This window comes from Scardinius erythrophthalmus (assembly GCF_964197995.2).
Source record: "Scardinius erythrophthalmus genome assembly, chromosome: 18".
Taxonomy (NCBI): Eukaryota; Metazoa; Chordata; class Actinopteri; order Cypriniformes; family Leuciscidae; genus Scardinius; species Scardinius erythrophthalmus.
Genome location: NC_138238.1, coordinates 36,919,050 through 36,944,448, shown reverse-complemented (window position 1 = coordinate 36,944,448; position 25,399 = coordinate 36,919,050). Strand labels below are relative to the sequence as shown.

The following is a 25,399-nucleotide window of genomic DNA, read 5'->3' as shown; positions in this document are numbered from 1 at the left end:
TATAAACTGACACGACATGTTTTGCGCTATTAGATGTGAAAAAATGACCTGTTTTTTATTATATCCATTTGCTTGGTCAGTCTCGTTATGGGTTTTGGTTCTTTTGCTGTAAATACCTTTGAAAGTGACCTTGGCGAAGAGATATGGATATTTAATGCGGTCAAGAAGACCTGACTGGAACTACTTTAGCCGTGCGTTTCCCTGAAAATAATTGCACAGCTTAGAATGTTAGTCAACCAATCAGACTCAAGCATTCAACAACCCCCCTAGTATGAGAGAAATTTGCACAAATAAGCACAAACAGAACAGGATGAGTTACTGTATGTGCCAAAATGAGTAAGAGTTTGTTCAAATCTCTAACCCTAAGTATGAGCAACAGTAATAGCGTAAACAAATTTTTATTGCTAAAATTACAGTTTCATGTACAGTAAATGAAAGCTTCAAATGGAAATCATTGCAACAGCAAAGGCCACATAAATAGTAGAATTTCAAAAACAATTATTTTTGCTTTACATTCCAATAAATAATACATAGTGTGTTCAAAAACTGATTTGACTGAACAAAGATGGCACAAAAGCCACTGTTAAGACCGGGGAGGTGCATTACTGGGCCAGACACTGTCAGTCACTGACCTGTGGCAGAAAACACAACCTGTAACCTCCGTCATACCCACTGTCTAGTCCTCCAGTGTTTCATAATCCGTAGCACCTTCAGAGGAGAATATCCGAGAGCTCACTCCTGTTCCTCTGGAGGAAGTCTGTGGCATCTTCAATTTCCAGGTCTTCAGAGGTACATCTTCTAGCAAGTTGAACTCCTAGAATGAGTTAAAAGAGTTAATTACAGTCGAAGTTGTTGCATGCTTATGGTGAATATGCAGATAAAACACTGTTAACTGCTTCTCGTTTAAATCAGGTGAAGACTTTAAGTGCTTAAAACTCTTTTTTTTTCCACCACTGTGGCGGAGACACTGAAATGTGTCTGACTTTTGTGTTGTGGTTGCCATAACAATGCCTCGCTCCCCAAAACGTGCCGTTACAGTCAGTAGCCAATCCTGGCACACGCCAGCGCTTCTGCACTCTCTCACCAGCAACTCCTCCGTGGTTCACTCTTCATTTCACTTTCAGCCAGGCGATCGCTTGAAAATTTTACAGAGAAAAACAAAAAAAAACATTCGAGCCTTCTCATTCCACCTCACCAAAGGCTTCGCTAGCCAAGCAAAACTTCACTGTGTTGAGGCGTTCATGGCAACAAACACACAACAAACGCTCAGTGCAAAACCCTGCTGCTGTTCTCATAACAGAAGGGATGAAAAACTGGGTGTTGTCTTTGTTTTTCTCGCCCGCTGGTTTTTCAGACCTTTCAATCAGCATCATAAATCTATAGGTGTGTTTGTGACTGTCACAGGCGGCATTTATGGCTACTCCACTTTTTGTCATGGCCGATTTTGTCCCCACCACTTTATAAAATAACTTGAAGCATCTGTTTTTTGTGTGTGTGTGTGTGTGTGTTATAATGACAGGTGATCCAATTTGTTATTATTTATTTATTATTTATTATGCATTTATTATAAAAAAATGTATCAACACGAACTGGGAAACAAACAGTAACACTAGTTATGAAGCAGAATTTTTTTTAAAGTGATTTTTTTTAGTTAGATTATTTTAATTTACTATTATTAATAATTATAAATAATAATTAGAATTGTATTAATAATATAATGTTGGTGGCACCCAAGTGGGTTCTGGCCCCAGGTTGAGAACCACTGTCATAAACTATTTCATAAGCTATTTATATTTTCAAAACAATAAAAGTTCATGTTAAAATATATGTGCATAACATGTAAATGATATTCATATATTCAGGGCTTGACATTAACACCCATTAGCCACTTTGGCGAGTTTAATTTTACAACCCCAAATCATGAAAAGTTGGGACACTGTACAAATTGTGAGTAAAAAAGGAATTGAATAATTTACAAATCTCATAAACTTATATTTTATTCACAATAGAACATAGATAACATATCAAATGTTGAAAGTGAGACATTTTGAAATGTCATGCCAAATATTGGCTCATTTTGGATTTCATGAGAGCTACACATTCCCAAAAAGTTGGGACAGGTAGCAATAAGAGGCCGGAAAAGTTAAATGTACATATAAGGAACAGCGGGAGGACCAATTTGCAACTTATTAGGTCAACTGGCAACATGATTGGGTATAAAAAGAGCCTATCAGATTGGCAGTGTCTCTCAGAAGTCAAGATGGGCAGAGGATCACCAATTCCCCCAATGCTGCTGCGAAAAATAGTGGAGCAATATCAGAAAGGAGTTTCTCAGAGAAAAATTGCTTTAGTTATCATCATCTACAGTGCATAATATCATCCAAAGATTCAGAGAATCTGGAACAATCTCTGTGTGTAAGGGTCAAGGCCGGAAAACCATACTGGATGCCCGTGATCTTCGGGCCCTTAGACGGCACTGCATCACATACAGGAATGCTACTGTAATGGAAATCACAACATGGGCTCAGGAATACTTCCAGAAAACATTGTCGGTGAACACAATCCACCGTGCCATTCGCCATTGCCGGCTAAAACTCTATGGGTCAAAAAAGAAGCCATATCTAAACAGGATCCAGAAGCGCAGGCATTTTCTCTGGGCCAAGGCTCATTTAAAATGGACTGTGGCAAAGTGGAAAACTGTTCTGTGGTCAGACGAATCAAAATTTGAAGTTCTTTTTGGAAAACTGGGACACCATGTCATCCGGACTAAAGAGGACAAGGACAACCCAAGTTGTTATCAGCGCTCAGTTCAGAAGCCTGCATCTCTGATGGTATGGGGTTGCATGAGTGTGTGTGGCATGGGCAGCTTACACATCTGGAAAGGCATCATCAATGCTGAAAGGTATATCCAAGTTCTAGAACAACATATGCTCCCATCCAGACGTCGTCTCTTTCAGGGAAGACCTTGCATTTTCCAACATGACAATGCCAGACCACATACTGCATCAATTACAATATCATGGCTGCGTAGAAGAAGGATCCGGGTACTGAAATGGCCAGCCTGCAGACCAGATCTTTCACCCATAGAAAACATTAGACGCATCATAAAGAGGAAGATGACCAAAGAAGACCTAAGACAGTTGAGCAACTAGAAGCCTGTATTAGACAAGAATGGGACAACATTCCTATTCCTAAACTTGAGCAACTTGTCTCCTCAGTCCCCAGACGTTTGCAGACTGTTATAAAAAGAAGAGGGGATGCCACACAGTGGTAAACATGGCCTTGTCCCAACTTTTTTGATGCCATGAAATTTAAAATCAACTTATTTTTCCCTTAAAATTATACATTTTCTCAGTTTAAACATTTGATATGTCATCTATGTTGTATTCTGAATAAAATATTGAAATTTGAAACTTCCACATCATTGCATTCTGTTTTTATTCACAATTTGTACAGTGTCCCAACTTTTTCTGATTTGGGGTTGTATATATATATATATTTAATATATATTAAAATTATATATTTATATTCAAAAATATATATTTTTCGATACATATCGATACTGAAATATCTGAAACGCTTCTAAATACAGATTTTGCACAGTATATGGGATTGCACGTATTGCACATAATTTGACTCATTCATAACACCGCCTCTCAGTAGTTCTTTTTGAATAGCAGTTCTGCTTATTGCGCTTAAAGTCAAATGCACAAACAATTGTCAAAATTCCGGTCTTGGCAAGTATTCACGTAGACCCAGTCAGTTAGGTTTAGTGAACGTACACAGTTGAGAAAGAAAACACATTTAACAGTATAATGGATTTGTGCGTCAGGTCTTAAAGTGGCAGCAAATTAAGAGGTAATATTAATATCTATATGGCAGCTTTTCCCCATGGTGTTGATGTCCCTGCATATATTCATATTCATGAGTTCAGCATTCACCTTTTTCGTGACATCACAACCAGCACAAATGTGCCAAGCCAACTGCCCCATCCCCATTATTTATAAAACAGTCATGGAAATGATTTTAACATGCTAAACATCTCAGAAAAGACTGACTAACTGGTAACTCCATAACCCGAAACGGCATGTACTCGTTCTCAAAGCAGCAGTCAATTTTTCGTCGCCTGCGTCGTCGCGCCGCCATCTGTATCTCCAGATCCTCAGATTCTAGATCTCCAGAGAGAAACTGAGACACACATTGAAAGTAAGACAGCACTGTGAGGAGAAATCCTTTATGTAGTTTTAACAAATGAAATTTCAATTTCTTGACTGACCGTACTGTATTTAGACAGTGAGAACTTTTCCAGAGAGCTGTGGTGGTCAGATGTGCACTCAGAGTCTGGGGTTTGTAGAGCCGTATAACCAGTTTGTAGGTTTAGAGCTAATTCTGCAATGACAAGGGGTTATAAATCATGCTTAGCTGGATTTAAAGAGAAAACAGACTGGATTAAAGATAAGACAACATGGAATGAAATTGAACACATTAACAAAGCAATATGTCTTTACTGAGTAACTTAGTCAGAGGGAAATAATGTAAGCCAGGATTTAACTGTATTAGTCATGACTCGTTTAGTCTCAACAAAGAGGCATAAACCGGTCAGCACTGAAGATCACAAACTCGCATTCACATGATAAACAAAACACACTGTGGTAGATCGCTAAATGTCTGGAATAAAATGTGTGAAGACAATGTGACAATTTAATGCATTTGACTTCTGTAAAATCTGAACAATCATTTGGAGAGTGGTTGGCTATATTTAATTTATATTGTTATATTTAAAATTATATTTTTAACAATTGTGAATTTGTTATTTGTAATTAAGAACTGTTATATTTATTTGTTTTAAATCTTCAATTTGTATTCTCAATTTAGAATAATTTTATGTATTATTTTAGCTTTAAACATATAGTGTCATGATTCTTGTCTTGTGTTCCACTTGTTGTGTGTGTTCTTTTGTCATTTCCTGTCTTGTGCTGAGTTTTGTAGTCCTTTGTAGTTTTTCTAGTTTATTAGTATCCCCAGGTGTTTCTCATTAGCCACACCCCCTTGTTATCTTGTTTAGCTTGTTGGTCCCTGTGTATTTATAGCCCTTGTGTTTCACTTGTTACTTTGTCAGTTGTTGTACATGTAAGGGTTGCTTCTAGATCTTGTCATGCTCGTGGTTTTGTTTCTTTTTCCCTGAAGTTCTTTATTATTTGTTCTATGTTTAATTCATTAAAAACTTGCGCTTAGATCCTTGCTTCCGCCTGCTTTCTCCGGCTCATTACAGAACAACTGACCGACTATGGATCTAGCAAGTACTAGCTGGGACCCACTGAGCAAAATTTGTTCTATTTTTCAAGATGATCGCAGCATCGAAAGTTATGTGGAGGAGTTCCTTTTTTATAGTCATCTCGTTCCTGGGAACGAGGCTAGGCTGAAGGACTGTTTCTGGAGTGGACTAGAACAGGACATTAGCTTAAATTTACCAGAGGAAGACCCCAGCTGGACCCTGGTACAGTACATTGACTTTGTCCTGCAGTTTTGTGGTTCCCCCTTCACTGTAGGGGAGGTGGAGAAACTTCACGCCAGTCCAGCCGAGCCTGCACTTCACGCCAGTCCAGCCGAGCCTGCACATCATGCCATACCAGCCAAGCCTGCACGTCACGTCGCTTCTGCTGATCCAGAGACCGTTCACGTCGCTTCTGCTGATCCAGAGACTGTTCACGTCGCTTCTGCTGATCCAGAGACTGTTCACGTCGCTTCTGCTGATCCAGAGACTGTTCACGTCGCTTCTGCCGATCCAGAGACTGTTCACGTCGCTTCTGCTGATCTAAAGACTGTTCACGTCGCTTCTGCTGATCCAGAGACTGTTCTTGTCGCTTCTGCTGATCCAGAGACTGTTCACGTCGCTTCTGCTGATCCAGAGACTGTTCACGTCGCTTCTGCTGATCCAGAGACCGTTCACGTCGCTTCTGCTGATCCAGAGACCGTTCACGTCGCTTCTGCTGATCCAGAGACCGTTCACGTCGCTTCTGCTGATCCAGAGACCGTTCACGTCGCTTCTGCTGATCCAGAGACTGTTCACGTCGCTTCTGCTGATCCAGAGACTGTTCACGTCGCTTCTGCTGATCTAGAGACTGTTCACGTCGCTTCTGCTGATCCAGAGATTGTTCATGTCGCTTCTGCTAATCTAGAGACTGCTCACGTCACTTCTGCCGATCCAGAGTCTATCGGTAGTCTAGCCGAGCCTGCACTTCACGCCAGCCCAGAGTCTCCTTCGCCGCTGGTCCTGCCCAGTTCAGAGTCTCCTTCGCCGCTGGTCCTGCCCAGTTCAGAGTCTCCTTCGCCGCTGGTCCTGCCCAGCTCAGAGACTCCTTCGCCGCTGGTCCTGCCCAGCTCAGAGTCTCCTTCGCCGCTGGTCCTGCCCAGCTCAAAGCCCTCTTTGCCGCTGGTCCTGCCCAGCTCAAAGCCCTCTTCGCCGCTGGTCCTGCCCAGCTCAAAGCCCTCTTCGCCGCTGGTCCTGCCCAGCTCAAAGCCCTCTTCGCCGCTGGTCCTGCCCAGCTCAGAGCCTTCTTCGCCGCTGGTCCTGCCCAGCTCAGAGCCTTCTTCGCCGCTGGTCCTGCCCAGCTCAGAGCCTTCTTCGCCGCTGGTCCTGCCCAGCTCAGAGCCTTCTTCGCCGCTGGTCCTGCCCAGTTCAGAGCCTTCTTCGCCGCTGGTCCTGCCCAGCTCAGAGCCTTCTTCGCCGCTGGTCCTGCCCAGCTCAGAGCCTTCTTCGCCGCTGGTCCTGCCCAGCTCAGAGCCTTCTTCGCCGCTGGTCCTGCCCAGCTCAGAGCCTTCTTCGCCGCTGGTTCCGCCCAGTTCAGAGCCCTCTTCGCCGCTGGTTCCGCCCAGTTCAGAACCCTGTTCGCCGCTGGTTCCGCCCAGTTCAGAGCCCTCTTCGCCGATTGTCTCGCACCGCTCAAAGCCCTCTTCACCGCTGGTCCCATCCAGCTCAGAGCCCGGGACTTTCCCCAAGTATTTTTTGGGGGGGGGCCAAAGGGCTCCGCCATGGCCACCCGAAGGGTCTTCACCGCCATGGCCACCTGAAGGGTCTTCACCGCCATGGCCACCTGAAGGGTCCTCACCGCCCTGGCCGCCCGAAGGGTCCTCACCGCCGTGGCCGCCCGAAGGGTCCTCACCGCCCGAAGGTTCGTCTCCGCCGTGGCCGCCCGAAGGTTCGTCTCCGCCGTGGCCGCCCGAAGGTTCGTCTCCGCCGTGGCCGCCCGAAGGTTCGTCTCCGCCGTGGCCGCCCGAAGGTTCGTCTCCGCCGTGGCCGCCCGAAGGTTCGTCTCCGCCGTGGCCGCCCGAAGGTTCGTCTCCGCCGTGGCCGCCCGAAGGTTCGTCTCCGCCCTGGCCGCCCGAAGGTTCGTCTCCGCCCTGGCCGCCCGAAGGTTCGTCTCCGCCCTGGTCGCCTGCACTGCCTGCTCCGCCCTGGTCGCCTGCTCTGCCCTGGGCGCCTGCACTGCCTGCTCTGCCCTGGCCTCCCATCTTGCCGCAGTCTCCAGGTCCTCTGCCATTCCACGGACCTGGCCCTCCATCCCTCCCCCGTTCCACCTCTGCTCCACCACCCTCCTTGACATTTATTTATTTATTTTTTGTGGAGTGTCTGGAATCCACTCCTTAAAGGGGGGGCTCTGTCATGATTCTTGTCTTGTGTTCCACTTGTTGTGTGTGTTTTGTCATTTCCTGTCTTGTGCTGAGTTTTGTAGTCCTTTGTAGTTTTTCTAGTTTATTAGTATCCCCAGGTGTTTCTCATTAGCCACACCCCCTTGTTATCTTGTTTAGCTTGTTGGTCCCTGTGTATTTATAGCCCTTGTGTTTCACTTGTTACTTTGTCAGTTGTTGTACATGTAAGGGTTGCTTCTAGATCTTGTCATGCTCGTGGTTTTGTTTCTTTTTCCCTGAAGTTCTTTATTATTTGTTCTATGTTTAATTCATTAAAAACTTGCGCTTAGATCCTTGCTTCCGCCTGCTTTCTCCGGCTCATTACATATAGTATGTTTTTATTTTATATTTTTAATAAAAACAAAATCCAAACAATTGTGTTTTTGCTGCTCATATACATCCACAGAAATGTTGCTTTATTAAAATGTTTACTAAACTTGAACATTGTCTTCAACCCATATATAGTATACATGGTATTTAAAAGATATTTCCTCTAGTATTTTTCATTTTTTTATTAATAGAAACTGTGAAACAAACAGAAACAGCAGGAAAAAAAATCTAAAAGAGATTTCTGTCTTGTTAGATTGTATTTTACATTATTAATAATAATATTTAAATGAATTGTATTAATAATATATTATCCGAGGCCCCTGACTAGCTTCTGTCCCCTGGAACCACTGTCATAAACTATTTCATTAGCTATTTATGTTTCCATCAGTCTAATTGGGCCATTTTTTGACAGAATAAGCTTTAGAGAGGATGCAAAATGCAAATTGCCTGGCTCTGCGAGACAAAATTTAATTGAATTGGACTATGAAATATTTGGTTAATATTATTTTTATTTGGTCACATGGCCTTGGTTACTTCATCAGAAAATTGGTTTCAAAGTGATTTTGATGAACAAAACTGGACTGGATATAAATGGCTAATTCTAAATTCATGTCTTCTCTATATTTTGTCCCAGAATCCCCTGAGCAGCTGCTCTGAAAGATCAGCGCTCAAGGAGATACTGGAGAAAGTCTGAGCATCAGCAGACGAGTGTCTAGACAGCTGCAGGAACCGCGTAACACACCCAGCTCAGTCGGGAGGCTCAGTTAATCGCTTGTTTTGGCATGACGAGGGACTGGGAGCCGGAGCTGAGGGAAGTGAGCTCAGCAAACTGCCAGATCCTGTCTGTATTGGTGCCATGTTGAAGGATTTAGTTTTTTTTATAAGGTGGGAGGTGAATTTTATTTCGCAAATGTATGCACACTACTTTTCAAAAGTCTGGAGTTGGTAAGATTGAATGTTTTTGAGGCTGAATTTATTTGATCAAAAAATACAGTAAAAACTGTAATATTGTAAAATAATATTACAACTTAAAATAACTGTTTTCTATTTGAATATATTTTACAATGTAATTTATTCCTGTGATCAAAGCTGAATTTTCAGCATCATTACTCCAGTCTTCAGTGTCACATGATCCTTAAGAAATCACTCTAATATGATGATTTGTTGCTTAAGAAACATTTCTGATTATTATCATTATCAGTGTTGAAAGCAGTTGTGCTGCTTCATATTTTCGTGGAAACCGTGATGCAATTTTTTTACAGGTTCAGAAGTACAGCATTTATTTGATATAGAAATATTTATTAATATTATAAATGGCTTTACTGTCACTTTTGATCAATTTAATGCATCCTTGCTGAATAAAAGTGTTGACTTCTTTAAAAAAAATGTTTTTACTGATACTGACTAAATATCAATGGGCATAGTGTTCTCTAAAGGAACCCAACGTTTTTGTGTGTGTGTGTTTGTCAATAAGTGTTGCAGTTCACCTTTTTGTCCATGATCACCCTCCCCTGAACTTTCACCCCAGCAGATAAAACTTGCAGGGCTGGCACGTGATTGGCTGTCCTCCGTCCTCTCCTCCTTTTCTTTTTTGATTGGACTGGTACGTTCTCTGTGGGGGATGTTAATGGATCACCGTTAGACATCAATCAATGATTGACGAAAGCACATAAATTCCTGATGTTTGCCAAACGGATGAGGTCACTGAGGATGTGCCATATCCATGTCATGACATGTTGTCGCATCATTTCGTAACATGATGGTATTAAACATTAACCAGCAGTAAGTGGTTCAGTGGATAAATCAACGGGTCTCAGTGACGCAAACACACATCTAGAAATATTTAAAGGGATAGTTCACCTTAAAATTTTAATTTTGTTCCAGTTGAATTAATTTACTCTCCATCATATCTTTCCAAACTCGTTTCTAAAAGCGAATGAAGACTGGAACCAGAAACAGGATCCTTACATTTTTTTAAGGATCCTGTTTCTGGTTCCAGTCTTCATTCGCTTTTAGAAACGAGTTTGGAAAGATATGATGGAGAGTAAATTAATTCAACTGGAACAAAATTTTAAATTCTTAAATATTCTTGAATCTTAAATTCAGTTTGATCAAATTAAAAGGACTTAAAAGGTCTTAAATGGTATAACAAAAGTCTTCATTATCATTTTAAGAAGTCTTAAATTTGGGGACGGAAAAAAAGATTCGTTATGCCAACTAATGTGATCGATAAACTGCGAAAGTCAATGATTTAATTAAATGTGAACACTGAACATTTGAAAGTAGAAATGCGCTCGCGTGAGGTTGTAAAATTATCAACTGTTGGTGAATTATGACAATGTTTACTTTATGGTGGTGTTTCTATTGTAATATGTTGTAGATGCTTGTAAAAGTGCGTATTTTTTTCAACTGGAAGTATTAAAGCAAAGACATTTCAAAACAATTCTTATTCGTATGCATTGATATATTAGTATATTTTCAATACATAGGACTTATGTACCAACCAATTTTATAACTGAATAAAACATGCCTCATGTATTTAAACTGGTTTTGCTGATAAACAGTATGAAGTCTTTGTTGAATGTGTTCCCAAACCAGTTTAATTAAGTAAAAGAATATGAGATACATGATTTATTTTAAGATTTTATGGGTTAGTTCTACAGGGACATGCAGAATTAATTGGACTTTAAAAAATCTGCAGAGACCCTGAAAAATGGTTTCAAAAGTCTTTTAATACCATTTGCATGAGGAACCTAGTGAAATAAGTCATTATTAGCTGAGAATCGTGCTCTTTACCATGCAAACCCGCAATGAAAGATATTTGATCTGTGATGGTAAACAGTTAATGACAACATTTCATTTTTCTGTCTAAACTGTCCCTTTAAAGGGTTTAGTTCACCCAAAAATGCAAATTCTGTCAGTAATTACTCTCCCTCATGTTGTTCCAACCCCGTAAGACTTTCGTTCATCTTCGGTACAGAAATTAAGATATTTCTGATTAAATCTGAGAGCTGACAGAATTTCCATTTTTGGGTGAACTATCCCTTTAAGAGAAAAGCTGTATAATCATAAACTCTTCTGTGTATGTGATGGATTTAGCCCAAAACAAGTCTACACAGAATCAGAGGAGGAAGTCTGTGGAGGGTTTCTTCACCATGACTAGACACTTTCACAGACGTCCTATTCCCCCTGCCTGTCCTTTACATTAGTAATTTTCTGACAACTCCAGAAATAATAATCAAATGAATGGTCTCTCTGGACTTTTCTACACATCAACACATCATTCCGCCACATGCTTGAACATAAATGGCAGATATATCCGACCAATGGCAACTTTCACTGTAGAGGTTTATTTGTTAAAGCCTCTCATTCAGAACCAAACCTGCCCTTCCATACACTGAGATTGATCAAAGCTGCTAGACTCACATCTGGTCCGGGACATGAGCTTACAGTATCTTCTTGCTTTTGTGGAGAATTAGTTGTGGTTCAATGCAGAGCTAATGGCAAAACTTTTGCTTTCCAATAAGAAAAACTTCCCAAAACCTAAATTTATTAAAAAAATACCTCTTATTCAATATTTTAATTATATAAGTAAGTAAACTAAACAAGTAAAATACAGAACAGTTATTATTATTTACAGAAAAACACTTACAAGATAATGATTTAGTACAGAAAAAAGGGCAATAAAGAGGGAAAACCTCACATTTAATATGACTATTTATAATATTCATTTTATATTATACAATAATAATAATATTTATGCAATCATTTATACAATAATAATATTTTATTTTACAGAACAACAGTAAAATGATAAAACTAATAGTTATTGCTGTCTTAATGTACTTGCAATAATTTATTATTGTTTCATTTATCTTACAGAGCTTTTATTTTGGCAGAAAACCGCAGAGACCTTAAAGCTTCTCTTTTGTGGACAACAAATTGTCGTTGCAAATCTGGGAAGATGGTTGTGCATATTGCATTTTCACAAGCACGTTATAAGTGACCAAAACTCACAGCGCTTGCAGAGATAGAGTTTGTGTGCAGCAGATTTTACTGCGAACCAAGCTGGGCTAATTATATAATTCATGTGGATCACACTTCTCGGAAAACCTGTGTAAATACCGAAAAATCACACTCCCCTGTAATTAGGCCTGGATGTGTTGATGGTAATTGTTGCAGAGATTTCAGTTTTTGGCATTGTGAAATCAAGTCACCTGACCCTGGCAAATCAATGCAACTTTTAAGAATAAATTTTTCAATAATCATTAGTCTTTCTTTTAGAACTTGCACAGCCAGAAAGCAGCAACGACAAAGGTCAGCCTTTCTTGGCCTTTTCAAGAGGCCAAGTGTCTCCTTCACAAACAAATCATGAGATTGGTCAGAGAAGGTCCACTGGGCTTTTTGAAACTGGTCTTGCTCACCCAACTACACATGCTGAGTGAGTTGGCCATCGTTTAAGGCTAATAACTGATGTGCAGTTATACCTGTTGGATTGATAAGTGTCTGGGTTGCTCAAATCCCACTGCTGTTTCTGTCCAAAACAGCCCACACAACCTCCTTCACGGGTCCAGAGACAGGCCCGACGGTCCACCGACGCGCTCAGCACGAAGAGTCGAGACTCGTACACCAGGACCTCACTGCTCACTATCGCCCCCTCATGGCCCTTCCAACAGTGTAACAGTGGAGGCAATTCTTTCGCAGACTGCGAGAGACACACATACAGCAAATATATGTATATAGACTGGAATAATGAGCTAAATAAGGTGAACTCAGGTTCACCTGGATTGCCTTCAGCAATTCATCCTAATGCAAAAAAAGTACATTTCCATACCTCCATATCTCCAGCAGATAAGGCATGATGTGAGATGTCCCAGACCTTGATGGATCCTGTGGTGTCTCCAGTGACAAGTAGACTGTTTTCCTGGTCTGTGCTTAAACCCATCACACTCTCATCAAATGCATCAGGCACATAGAACTGTCCTGCATCAGACATGATGGACAAAACAAGTCATTAATCTATCGGTCTGTGCTTTTCTGATAACTGATGTAAGATAATAAAAATCTGTGCACCCAGAAATTGAGCAGAAGACTCAAACAAGCGATTTCAGCCAGCTCTTGTCAGCAATATTCCTCAGACAACCAACGAGCTGTTGAATGCTTGAATCTGATTGGTTGACGAATGTTCGTGTGCAATTATTTTCAGTGAAACGCACGGCTAAAGTAGTTCCAGTCAGGTCTTCACCGCATTACAGTTCCATATCACTTTGCCAAATGATTTCAGTTATTTCAAAGGTTTTTACAGCCTACAGAACCAAAACCCACAACGACAATGACCGAGCAAATAAATATAGTAAACAATATAGTAAACAAAAACGAAAAACAAAAAAGATTTTATTATGTATAATGCATTTATTAGTTATTATGGAAAAGCACATATCTCTTTCTCGCACTCTCTCTTCCACTCAAACGCACACACATACAGTACGGACACACACTTGCGTGTCGTCAGCGCTGCTTTATCAGTAAAATAGTTTAGCAACTTAAAAGCTACATGACGTTTCTCACGAGGTGCAGATAAACAGTTTCGCTGTTAGTAAACGAAGGTGCTGAGCATTAGTCTGCTATCAGTGGCTCAGGTTTCCATTACTAGCTCTAAAATAAAAGTTTTCGAATTAGCAACGGAGGCTTGGGATTAGATGTGTAAGAAATTAGTCCCGCACACAAGAGCATCTTAAGGACAAAAACCTGACAAACGTCTTGAAATATTAAGGTGTAATATTTGTAATATTGTATTGTAATATTGAGGTGTAACGTCTGGTGTGTATTATTATTCTAATAATTCAACAGTCCATCGTTAATTATTCCTTACTTATTATTGGGACTGCTTAATATATTTTTTTCTTAAAGGATAATTCCGGTATTTAGCACTTTGAGTCTGTTTTCTGGTTTGTTTTGGATGAGCTAGAGTGGTGGACACTGTCTCGACTTTTTGACTCGTTTAGAATCGCCTTTGACCGCTTCAGAGTGGCTGGCTACGGGCATGCACAAACATGTCCTTAAAACAACCCTTAACGTTCGTTTTCAAAACTGTGCAACTCACCGAGTGGTTAGTGGTGTTCGTTGATGATTAAAAACAAATATATAGGCGCAATGTATGATTTCAATCCGTGTTTTTTGCTATAGTGGAACTATTTTTTCAGATAACTCACAACCGTGTATAAACTTCCGCTCAATATTTGAGTATGAAGCGCAGTAATATCAACGAGCAGTGAGTCCTCCAACAGAAATCAATGGGATTTTACAAAATGCCAAATAAAACACGACAGAAACTGTATTTCGCTACGCTACTTGTTTTGGAACATCAACGAACACCACTAACCACTCGGCGAGTTGCACAGTTTTGAAAACGAACGTTAAGGGTTGTTTTAAGGACATGTTTGTGCATGCCCGTAGCCAGACACTCTGAAGACGTCAAAGGCGATTCTAAACAAGTCAAAAAGTCGAGACAGGACCCATCGTCAAAATTTCTGTGTCCACCACTCTAGCTCATCCAAAACAAACCAGAAAAGAGACTCAAAGTGCTAAATATCGGAAATATCCTTTAACATTTTCTTTAAAAATATTAAGCAGCACAATTTGCTTTCAACATTGGTAATAATAAGAAATGTTTGTTGAGCAGCAAATCAGCATATTAGAATGATTTCTGAAGGACCATGTGACACTGAATAGAAAACAGTTACTTTAAATTGTAATAATATTTCACAATATTACTGTTTTTATCAAATAAATGCAGCCTTGGTGAGCATTTGAGACTCAACATCAAAAAATCTTACTTATTCCAAACTTTTGACAGAGAGTGTATATTTTATGGTTTCTGAAGTAGGGTTCACTTTAAAAAGGTCTATTAAGAGGTGTTTGTGATGTGTTAACTTGTCATCAGTTGGTCTCAGTTCTCATGTTTACCGTGGTTGTGTCTGGGCCCACAGATGCTCCACCAGCAGACGGATCCGGCCTGTGAGCTGAGCAGCACAGCACCGCTCCTCAAATGACTTTGCTGAGCTCGTTTTTGCAAGAACAGCAGTCTATGAACGGGCGGATGGACTCTACACACACAGAAGCACATTCAATTTATACATTACTTCACTGTCAACTAATATACCATAAATAGGACATAAAATAGGTGCAGTGGTTCTCAACTGGTGGTTCTAAATCCAAAAATGTGTTGCAGGTCTGTTAAATGCAAGCAATCATATAATTATGCCTGGTTGGGATAGCAAAATTATTAATCTTGTTGTGTGAAGTATTAGCTGAAGAGAGCATGGACACCTTGAAATTCTATTCAGACAATTTCATTTGAATAATTTAGCAAATAATTGGTCATTCCATGGCAATATTAATACATTACAATATTCAATTTATGGCCAATTTTTTTTTTGCTTGTGTATGGTAAACAAATATGGAACTGTGTTGGGTTGCCACATCAGTGTACAATCTGGGTGCTAAAACCAGTCTTTATGAACATATAAATACATATATTTTTTCCCCACTGTGCATGATTTATTAATGAAATGACGCTCAGGGAATTTTTCTGATACATCAAACATGCAACTTTAATTTAACCACATATAAATAATGACTATGCACATTTCAGAGGGTGTAATCTACACTTTATCTACATTTTATCATATATTCATATCATATTGCCCTCTGAATTCCACATATATTGTTAGTCATGCTTTCTCATCCAGAAACATTTTGTTTTCCGCTCATTTGTAAATGACATGTGTTATAATTAGCTAGCCAGCTGCTGAATACTTATTCTCTATAAATAGTCTAGGTGGATTTGGAGGGATTTTAGCGTTAAGTAAGTCTACTTGGTACATTAAACTCTTTTATTTCAAATAAGCAAGGAGAATACTATTTTTCACCGCTTGCTGCGGTCTAATTTGGTACTAACTTCCCTTGCTGGGATCTCTGCAGTTGTGTGATGGGCTTCTGAAGAGCCAGCGTCCATATAATGATCTCTCCATCATAACTACCAGTAGCCAGAAGTCCCAGACTTTGACAGTGATCCATCGCCAAGATATCCTCTCTGTGTTGATAACCAGACTTCCAGGACAGTTCTGCTTTTACATAGATGTCCTGTACTCACAGATACACTTCAGTAAATGACTTTTAGATCTCCAGTTCTGCTGTGTCAGCTTCTGTGCAGTGTCAGACAACCATTAAAACCCACTTTGTTTTCATAGACATCTCACAAAAGCACACAGCCAACTGAAGATAATGAAAGCCATAACCAGAAGAAATGCACATTATGTGTTTATTCTGGCTGAAAGCCCTTTTTGCTTTTAAGTAGCCATTAAAGAGTGTATGATTGAGACACAAACTGGCCCTTACCTCTGAAAACGCAACGCTATACTGAGCGATCTGTCGACTCCAGCCGGTGGCTAAAAGCAGGTCGTCATGGTGACAGATGATCCCGGTGACCTCTGTGTTGGAGACGGTTTCTAGCTTATGAAGATTGAGGCCATTCAGTAGGTTCCACACCTATAGCATGGAAATGTGCCTGTTACTAACAAGTGACAACAAAGAAATCATCAAATCAAAGTTCAGTCATCAAAGTTTAATTCAAACAAACACTGCTGCTATACTGAAATGTACCTGAAAGAATGGCAGTCTGAGATAGAGGGGAGACTTTGGTACAACATTAAAGTTCACCCAAAAATGAAAATTCTGTCATTAATTACTTTCGTTCATCTTCGGAACACAAATGAAGATCTTTTCAATTAAATTTCTGTCCCTACATTGACAGTTACGCAACTACCACTTTAACGCTTCAAAACATTCATAAAGAGATCGTAAAACTAACCCATATAAATTTAGTGTTTTAGTCAAAATTTTCTAAAGAGAAACGATTGATTTATACGCTGAACAGATTTAACTTTCAGTTGTGGGAAACTGAAGCTCAAGCATGTTTGCTTGATTTGCAAGAACCAATGAGGTTCATTCTCATGTTACGCATCCTGTTTGAGCTTCTGTAAGAACCAATGAGGTTCATTCTCATGTTACGCATCACGTTTGAGCTTCAGCGAGAACCAATGAGGTTCATTCTCGTGTTACGCATCCCGTTTAAGCTTCTGTAAGAACCAATGAGGTTCATTCTTGTTACGCATCCCGTTTGAGCTTCTGTAAGAACCAATGAGGTTCATTCTTGTTACGCATCCCGTTTGAGCTTCTGTAAGAACCAATGAGGTTCATTCTCATGTTACGCATCACGTTTGAGCTTCAGCGAGAACCAATGAGGTTCATTCTCGTGTTAAGCATCACGTTTGAGCTTCAGCGAGAACCAATGAGGTTCATTCTCATGTTACGCATCACGTTTGAGCTTCTGTAAGAACCAATGAGGTTCATTCTCATGTTACGCATCACGTTTGAGCTTCTGTGAGAACCAATGAGGTTCATTCTCATGTTACGCATCACGTTTGAGCTTCAGCGAGAACCAATGAGGTTCATTCTCGTGTTGCGCATCACGTTTGAGCTTCAGCGAGAACCAATGAGGTTCATTCTCATGTTACGCATCCCGTTTGAGCTTCAGCAAGAACCAATGAGGTTCATTCTCATGTTACGCATCCCGTTTGAGCTTCAGCAAGAACCAATGAGGTTCATTCTCATGTTACGCATCACGTTTGATCTTCAGCAAGAACCAATGAGGTTCATTCTCATGTTACGCATCACGTTTGAGCTTCAGTAAGAACCAATGAGGTTCATTCTCGTGTTACGCATCACGTTTGAGCTTCTGCATGAACCAATGAGGTTCATTCTCGTGTTACACAGCACGTTTGAGCTTCTGCATGAACCAATGAGGTAAATTCTCGTGTTACGCATCACGTTTGAGCTTCAGCAAAAGGTTTGTTCTCGCGCGTCAACGCAGGTTAGGTTGAGCTTCTGTTTATGTTTGCTGATCATATATATATAAACTTAATTACAGGCTCTAGGCCCAACAGCAGAACATACACCATACAAAAATAAATAAATAAATCTGTTCATCATATAAAGTGATATTGTCACTCCAGAAATATTTAACTAAACTGTTCAATTCATATGGATTAGTTTTACAATCTCTTTATGAACTTTTTAAAGCGTCTAAGTGGTAGTTACGTAGCTGTCAATGGAGGGACAGAAATAGCTCAGATTTCATTAAAAAGATCTTCATTTGTGTTCTGAAGATGAACGAAAGTCTTACAGGTTTGGAACAACATGAGGGTGAGTAATTGCTGACAGAATTTAAATTTTTAGGTGAACTAACCCTTTAAATGGATCTTGTGGTACATCTCACACTTACCTTGATAGTGCCATTGGTGGCTGCAGAGATCAGTCTGCGCTGGTGTACGTCTAGTGCCATACAGGAAACCTCCTCCTTACCATGAGCGTTTCTTACCTCCATCCTCTTAATTCCTGTCTTCATATCCCACACAGTCAATGTGGAGTCAGCACAGGCTGTGATTACCTCGACCATGCACAAAATACACATTAAAGATAAGAACCTATAATGTTCAGTCCACAAACCATCTATTAGACAAACCCAAACACCAACCTGTTCTAGATGAGGATTATAGAGGGCACAGGTGTACAGGCCAGACCTGTTGTTGGATTTTGTTTTGTTGGATTCTGTCAGTTGAAACACGGCCAGATACTCCCTGCAAGTCACCAGGAGCACAGGATCCGCAGTCAGGTTGAGGAGCAAAGGAAAGCTGCCCTGCTCTGGGGTAAGGCCCACTTGGATATTGGGGAATTTCAGGTGAAATGTCTTTACGCATTGTTGAGAAGGAATATCCCATATTTTCAGAACCTGAAAGGTGACACGGATATAGACCAGAGCTATTGACTTGCATTTCAACTAATTATCTTTGACTTTTATTGCATGTAGGCGAAGCATGATTTCCATTTCTAATGCCAAAAAACAAATCTGTCCACTTTTACGCTAATGAAAACCAAACACCAGTGGATTCACAAAAATTCTTAAGAGTGCAATTCTTCTAAACTGCTATATTCTGCTTATTTTCTTACTTAAGAAAACGTTGTATTCCTTTTTTCTTAAGATTGTTCTTAAGGCTTAAGAATTTTTTTAATGAATCTTCTTAAAAAACATCGTAAATAACTTATTAAAGTTAAGATAACCTCCAACTTGTCTTAAATCATCAATGTTTATGGATTTATTAGTTTATTTCAAATGAACTGTTGTAATTAAGCATTTATGATTGTGCTAACCCTAATTCTACAAAAACACACAAAAAATAGCGTTTTTACCTACAATTAAGACATAATTTCTGGCAGAATTCAGCAGAGCGGCCATACAGACAGGATGCATTCACTCTATATAGAGCACTGAAAATATTTTGAATGCTTATCAAGTGTGCACGCTTATGATTATTACAGTCATCTGCAGACACAAAAACATGGCCTTCGTTGACTGATCAGCGAATCTTTAGCAAGAATTACCAAACGGCAAAGTCTGTCATTTTCTTCTTAAGAAAAAAACTATGGGCCTCATTCACCAACCGTTCTTATGAAGAAATGTGTTCTTAAACCCCACTTTTTACGAAGATTCTGACATTCACTAATGTTTTCTTATCTTGGATTTGTTCTTAGCTAAGAACAAACTCTCCGTACACTCAAGAGCACTCATTCGCACATTTGAGTGATGACAGTTTACTCCAAATAATGGGTTACTGCATTTTATTTAATTCTACAGTCATTTACAATGACAGTATTTTACTGTAATGTACTTCTGATCATTTGTTGAAAAAAAAAAATATCATAGTATGCAAAGAAACACTAACACTGCAATTTACATCAGCAATTAAGCTGATTAAATCAAATATTAAGCCTCGTTTGGCATTTACCTGTTGCAGTAGAATTTCTATTTCAGAATTACTGAAGTTCTTTCTTTGTTTGGTGATCGGTGGACCACCACCATCATTTGGACATTCTCCAACTTTTCTAGCACACGGCCCTGAAGTGTCATGTCCTTATATGGGAATTTGCGGGGCGTTTTTTCATGCTAATTAGGAACAACTGGCACGCGCTTTCAATTACGAAGATGTGGGATTCATCAATCCTAAGAATCCTGTTGTTTAAGAACATGTCATGAATCCGACGTAGACTTTTCTTAGGATGTTTATTAAGTACAGAGTTAAGAAAATTCTTTAGATATTGGTGAATGAGGCCCTTTGTTCTTAAGAAAATATTTGAGCTTCTAAAGAAGTTTTCAAAAATTGCACTTAAGAATATTCTTACAAACTTCTTGAAATGTATCTTTCTCAAGAAGATTTTCATGAATCCAGGCCCTGGATCTTTTGTTTTCCATTTAGACATTTAGTAGGTGGAAAACTAACAGCGTCCTTAGAGTAGCTGAAGATCTTGCCCAATGCTTGGTGAATAACCACATCCACCACAGAGGTCTGGTGACTGTGCAGAACCGCAGTTGGGCGGGAGGTCACGAAGCGGTTCCACAGTCTGACAACAGGACCCACTCCAGCTGTTACCAGCAGACTGAGAGACAAACTGAAGTCAAAACACTTGACTCCCTACAGCAGAAGAAGAAGAAGGAGGAGATGAAGACATGTTGCGTCATTATTTTCTGGTAGCCGTGTTGCAATTTAGTCTGACTAATAAGTGAACCACAAGTGGTCTTGTTTTACACAATATCCAGGCTCTGATTTTCTTCTCCAGCAATTAAATGTGTAACAACTGCGGGGGTGGCTCATTACTTCTCTGGAAATTGAAGAATGGAAAATACTGGGGAATAGTCTGTTTTAATAAATCCGTCAAAACAGCTGTGACACTAAACACTCCCATTAAAAAACCACAACAACAACCTCTCTGAATCATGAGTGTATATTTAGTTTTACTATAAATGGTCTAAGACTGTCTTTTCCCATGAAAAATATCATCCCTTTGAACTGTGACCTAAAAATGAGCTTTGGAATCAATCAATCTGTCTGTCTATCTATCTGTGTTTGTTTATCTATCTATATGTTTGTCTGTTCTAGCTATCTATCTATTGTATACATGTGTTTGTTTATCAATCTATGTGTGTATGTGTTTGTTTATCTATCTATCTATCTATCTATCTATCTATCTATCTATCTATCTATCTACCTACCTATGTATTTATCTGTTATCTATCTGTCTGTCTATCTACTGTATCTATGTGTTTGTTTGTTTGTTTGTTTATCTATCCAACTATATGTATGTCTGTCTGTCTGTCTATCAATCTATCCAACCATCCATCTATCTATCTGTTATCTATCTGGCATAGAGGACAAATATGGAATGCAGAGAATACATACATTATGTATATACATACAATACAAACATTATATATCACCTTTTCTGTTCTCCAAATGTATTTCTCTCTCTTCTGATTGACATCCATGATGACCACAGAGCTGGCTGGACTTTCTGATGACGTAATAATGAGCTCATCGTGGGGCTCATACAGGATTCTGTTGATCGGCTCGCTGTGGATTCTTGGGATGTGCTGATAGGAGATCAGTGCACTGTGCGCACATATATCCTGTTCAGGGTTCATGAAATTATTTTTTACAACATCAGTGACATGCAATTTTAGAAGTAGAAGAAATGGATTTAAAATAATAAATGCAGTCATTTTAACAGATACTTTTCTGTTGTTGTATCAAAGGTTTTCATAGAAGCAAAATCACACATTTCCAAAAATCATTCTACAATCATCCCTACATAACGATACACACACTCACTGGCATGAAGATTTGCAATGGGCCAGTTTGGTTGGTGAAAGGCATTTCAAAGAGCCCCTTGAAAGGCTGAAGAAACCACAGCAAATTCACAGAGCCTTTCTCATCTCCCCACATCAGCACACACTTTTCTCCTGGAGCCTAGATGCAGATCAAACATGACTCACAGTGAACTAAAACAAAAGCAAACCAGCTCGGAGAATTAACAAGCTTAAAATAAATTCCAGTTCAACACCAGGGCATGAAATGTCAGCGGCCTACCTCTGTGTCATACCAATAACATAGAGCAGTGGCAGCATGACTCAGTCCTGAAAACAACAGAGAGAAGAAGACAACAAGGTCAAAATGTAAGCAGAAAAGCAAACAACTTCATCTAGCAGATTTGTTGGCTCTTACCAAACAAATGAACCTGCTCAAAACCAAATGTGGTGGCAACATCTAAGAAGTGGATGCCCCTGCTCAGGGTTGACACTGCGATCTTGTGAACATTTCCCATGTAGACAGCATCTGTGGTACAACCCTGGAACCTCCTATGATATTGCCTTTTATTGAAGTGGTTAGCCTTCATCTACAGGGATGAAGGAGAAGTTTTGGACTCATGAAGCTTAAGTCACAAAGTATTATTTTTGTAAGTATACAATCATGTGAATTAAGTGTTAATATGTCACCTCCAGTGGCTTCATGTTGTTCAGATTGCTGTTCCACACAATGAGAGTTCCTCTCTTGCTGACGCTGATGTAACGCATCGGTGAGGACTGACTCAAAGCCAAGACACGCGCGATAGGCTCTTGCTGATGTAATGAGTGAGTGGTTTTATGATTAGAATAGTAGAAAGACAGTGAAATTTACTTTTTTTACACATATTCTAAGAGCCTAAAACAAAAATAAATTATAAAATGATATATAGATAGACAGACAGATAGATAGATAGATAGATTAAAATGCTGCATAAAGTTGTCAGCTACTGTATCACCTTGTTATAGGTACAGTGGCGTATTAAAGGCTGTGAGATGGGTACAATTTTACAGGCCTGCATCGCGTCTATGATATGCTTGTAATGCTGATACATGAAGTTGTGGAACGTTTGCCATCCTACACGACCATTGCAAGAGATGTCCATCTGTACAAAAGAAGACATTCTACTGTGATAGCCGGTCATATAATAGAGCCCAAACAGGCACATGTAACTCTCCTCATGAAAAGACAGGCATAGCAAGCTGTGTTTTAAACACCGATGTCCACAACAGACCTAAGCCTGAGTAAATAATCACAAATTGAAGATAACTGGCCTCATTGAATAACTCCTCCACGTCAATTCTCTGGTAGTCTTGGCCTGTCACTTCTTTCAGAGAGGAGAAGAACTCATCAAAACTCATAGAGTTAGCTGAGACTCGGTCACATGCTCTTCTGCTGGGTTTGGATCTCACAGAACGCTGCTTGAACAATTCCATCATTGACCTCAGATGACTCGGCTCCAATGACTCCAAGAGACGGACACTCCGGCCAGCACAACTAAAGATTTAATGGAGATGAGAGGAAAAATATGGTGTGAAATAAATATGTATGTGTACAGGGTCATACAACAGCTGTGATTCAACACTGATTATCAAAACGATGATTACCAGGAAATGCATGGAGAAAAAGAGAGACAGAGGGAGTACAGAAGAGCAGAAGTAGGTTTTGTAGGGAGAGACAGTGCTTGTGTGAGACAGAGACCAGAGACGCCCTGTGGAGCAAACAGTAATTGCAGGTACTTTCTCAATGCCTCTTATACCCACATGAATGTCACCACAGAGTGGTAAATACGAGTGGGAAGGTCTGAATTTTCCTTAAGCCCAGAGTTTACGAGTGCGTGTCAGTGAGAAACGTGGCAGAATACAACAATATGTTGTAGTAGGTGTTTAGGAGCACATTTTCAGGCTTTTTTATTTACAACAAAATAAGCTAATTGTCTGCACAGAATGTAATAGCATTGTAACATAACAATATAATAAATGATGAAGTGGCCTCATAAATTAGGCTAATTAAACACATAAAAAAGCTAAACACACCTGATGCACATTGTTTGTCCTTCATTTTCTAGAAAAACCTGTTGCATTTGTGTGTGTGTGTGTAGTTAATAAAGAGACTCTCATAACCCCAAAAAAGTTGCATATCTGTTCTGATAGGGTTGTGTGGGTAGGAAACGCAATTTTATAAAATATTAAAATGAAACTAATCAAATAATCACTTAATTTGGTAACACTTTATTTTACAGTGTCCTTGTTACATAGATTACATGTACTTACCATAGTATTAACAGTAAATTATGCATAAATTACATGCAACTAACCCTCAACCAAACCCTAATCCTACCCTAACTCTATAGTAAGTACATGTAGTTGCTTAATATTACTCAGTGTTTAAATATATAATTACACTGTTACAATGACATCTTAAAATAAAGTGTAAACCTTAATTTGTAATGGAAAATTAATTAAAACTTCTATGTTTAGAAACTTCTAAAGGGGAAAAGTGTTTCCCATTCATTTTCATGCTGATGTTAAAAGCTTTTTTTTTAATAACTTGCAATATGGCTTAACAACAGGGTGTCATCCATTCCAATGTGCAGTGAAATCAAAAATGAAATAGCTTCTGTAATTTATCATGTAAGCATGTTGCCATGAGTATCCGACAACAAACCTAAATGAGCTGGAACAGTTACTGATTGAAACACCAGCCCTAATCACAGCACTTCACATGCCAGTTCTTTAACAAAGCATATATCCTGTAATATGCACATTTTTATCTATGGCTTGGCTTAGGTCAAAATATTATGATAATTACAATGAAAACACAATTGTATGCTAGCTTTGTTTCCCTGCATTATACAAATTCAATATATGATCGTCCAACCAATACTCTTCTGTGTTTTTAGATGTTTAGACACCTAAAGTGAGTAAAACTTTGTACAAGTAGCTAGGTGGGCAATATATTCTTTCCATTCAAATACAAATTTATAGATATGCAACGATATGGAGATTTTTACCATTACGATAACCGATAATCCCTGGATTTTTTGGAAGCCAATAACTAATATTTTGGCCAATAAATCTAAATCTTGATTATACATTTTTGTGAGTCTTATTTCAAAAACACAAGGCTAATTACCAATAAATGCCACATCCCAAGCTCTTCAAATTAAATCAAAAGTAGGCTATACAATAGATAACTGATTTTATTTTTTAATAAAATAACTGTAGAAAACAAAGACACTGCAAGGAAATGTCTAATCTGTTCACAAAAAGAGATATTTCTTTTAAATCTCATCTTAATTTTTAAGATATCTCATCTAAAACGTTTAAGATTTTAACTTTTGAAACGCATCTAAAGCGTGCAAACATGTCACGTCATGCAGAAAGCACCAATCAAAACCCTCATGGCGAGCAGCGTGCATCTGAAGTGCTTAAAGGAGGAAATAATAATACATCATTTATCATCTTTAATAAACAGACCTCATTTTATCTGTTCAATAACATTAAAAAATAACATTTATTGGTTACCATTAAATCACTGGTTTGAACGCTGATATTTCATGCATGTCTAATTTAGGATTTTTT

General features: G+C 39.3%; 1 protein-coding gene across 1 annotated transcript; it reads right to left on the bottom strand.

Annotated features, from left to right (window-relative positions):
- Positions 1-676: 676 nt before the first annotated feature.
- Positions 677-23,251, bottom strand: LOC308706383 (cilia- and flagella-associated protein 337; the record flags this gene model as incomplete). The annotated part of the gene is made up of 18 exons (XM_081391976.1): positions 677-814; positions 4,063-4,188; positions 4,277-4,389; positions 9,507-9,631; positions 12,507-12,724; positions 12,854-13,002; positions 14,986-15,125; positions 15,980-16,164; positions 16,420-16,569; positions 18,365-18,529; positions 18,617-18,871; positions 20,418-20,609; positions 21,413-21,601; positions 21,804-21,941; positions 22,062-22,108; positions 22,197-22,368; positions 22,469-22,591; positions 23,090-23,251. The coding sequence occupies 18 exons, from the start codon at positions 23,249-23,251 to the stop codon at positions 677-679; spliced, it is 2,787 nt and encodes a 928-aa protein (XP_081248102.1).
- Between the last annotated feature and the right edge of the window lie 2,148 nt (positions 23,252-25,399).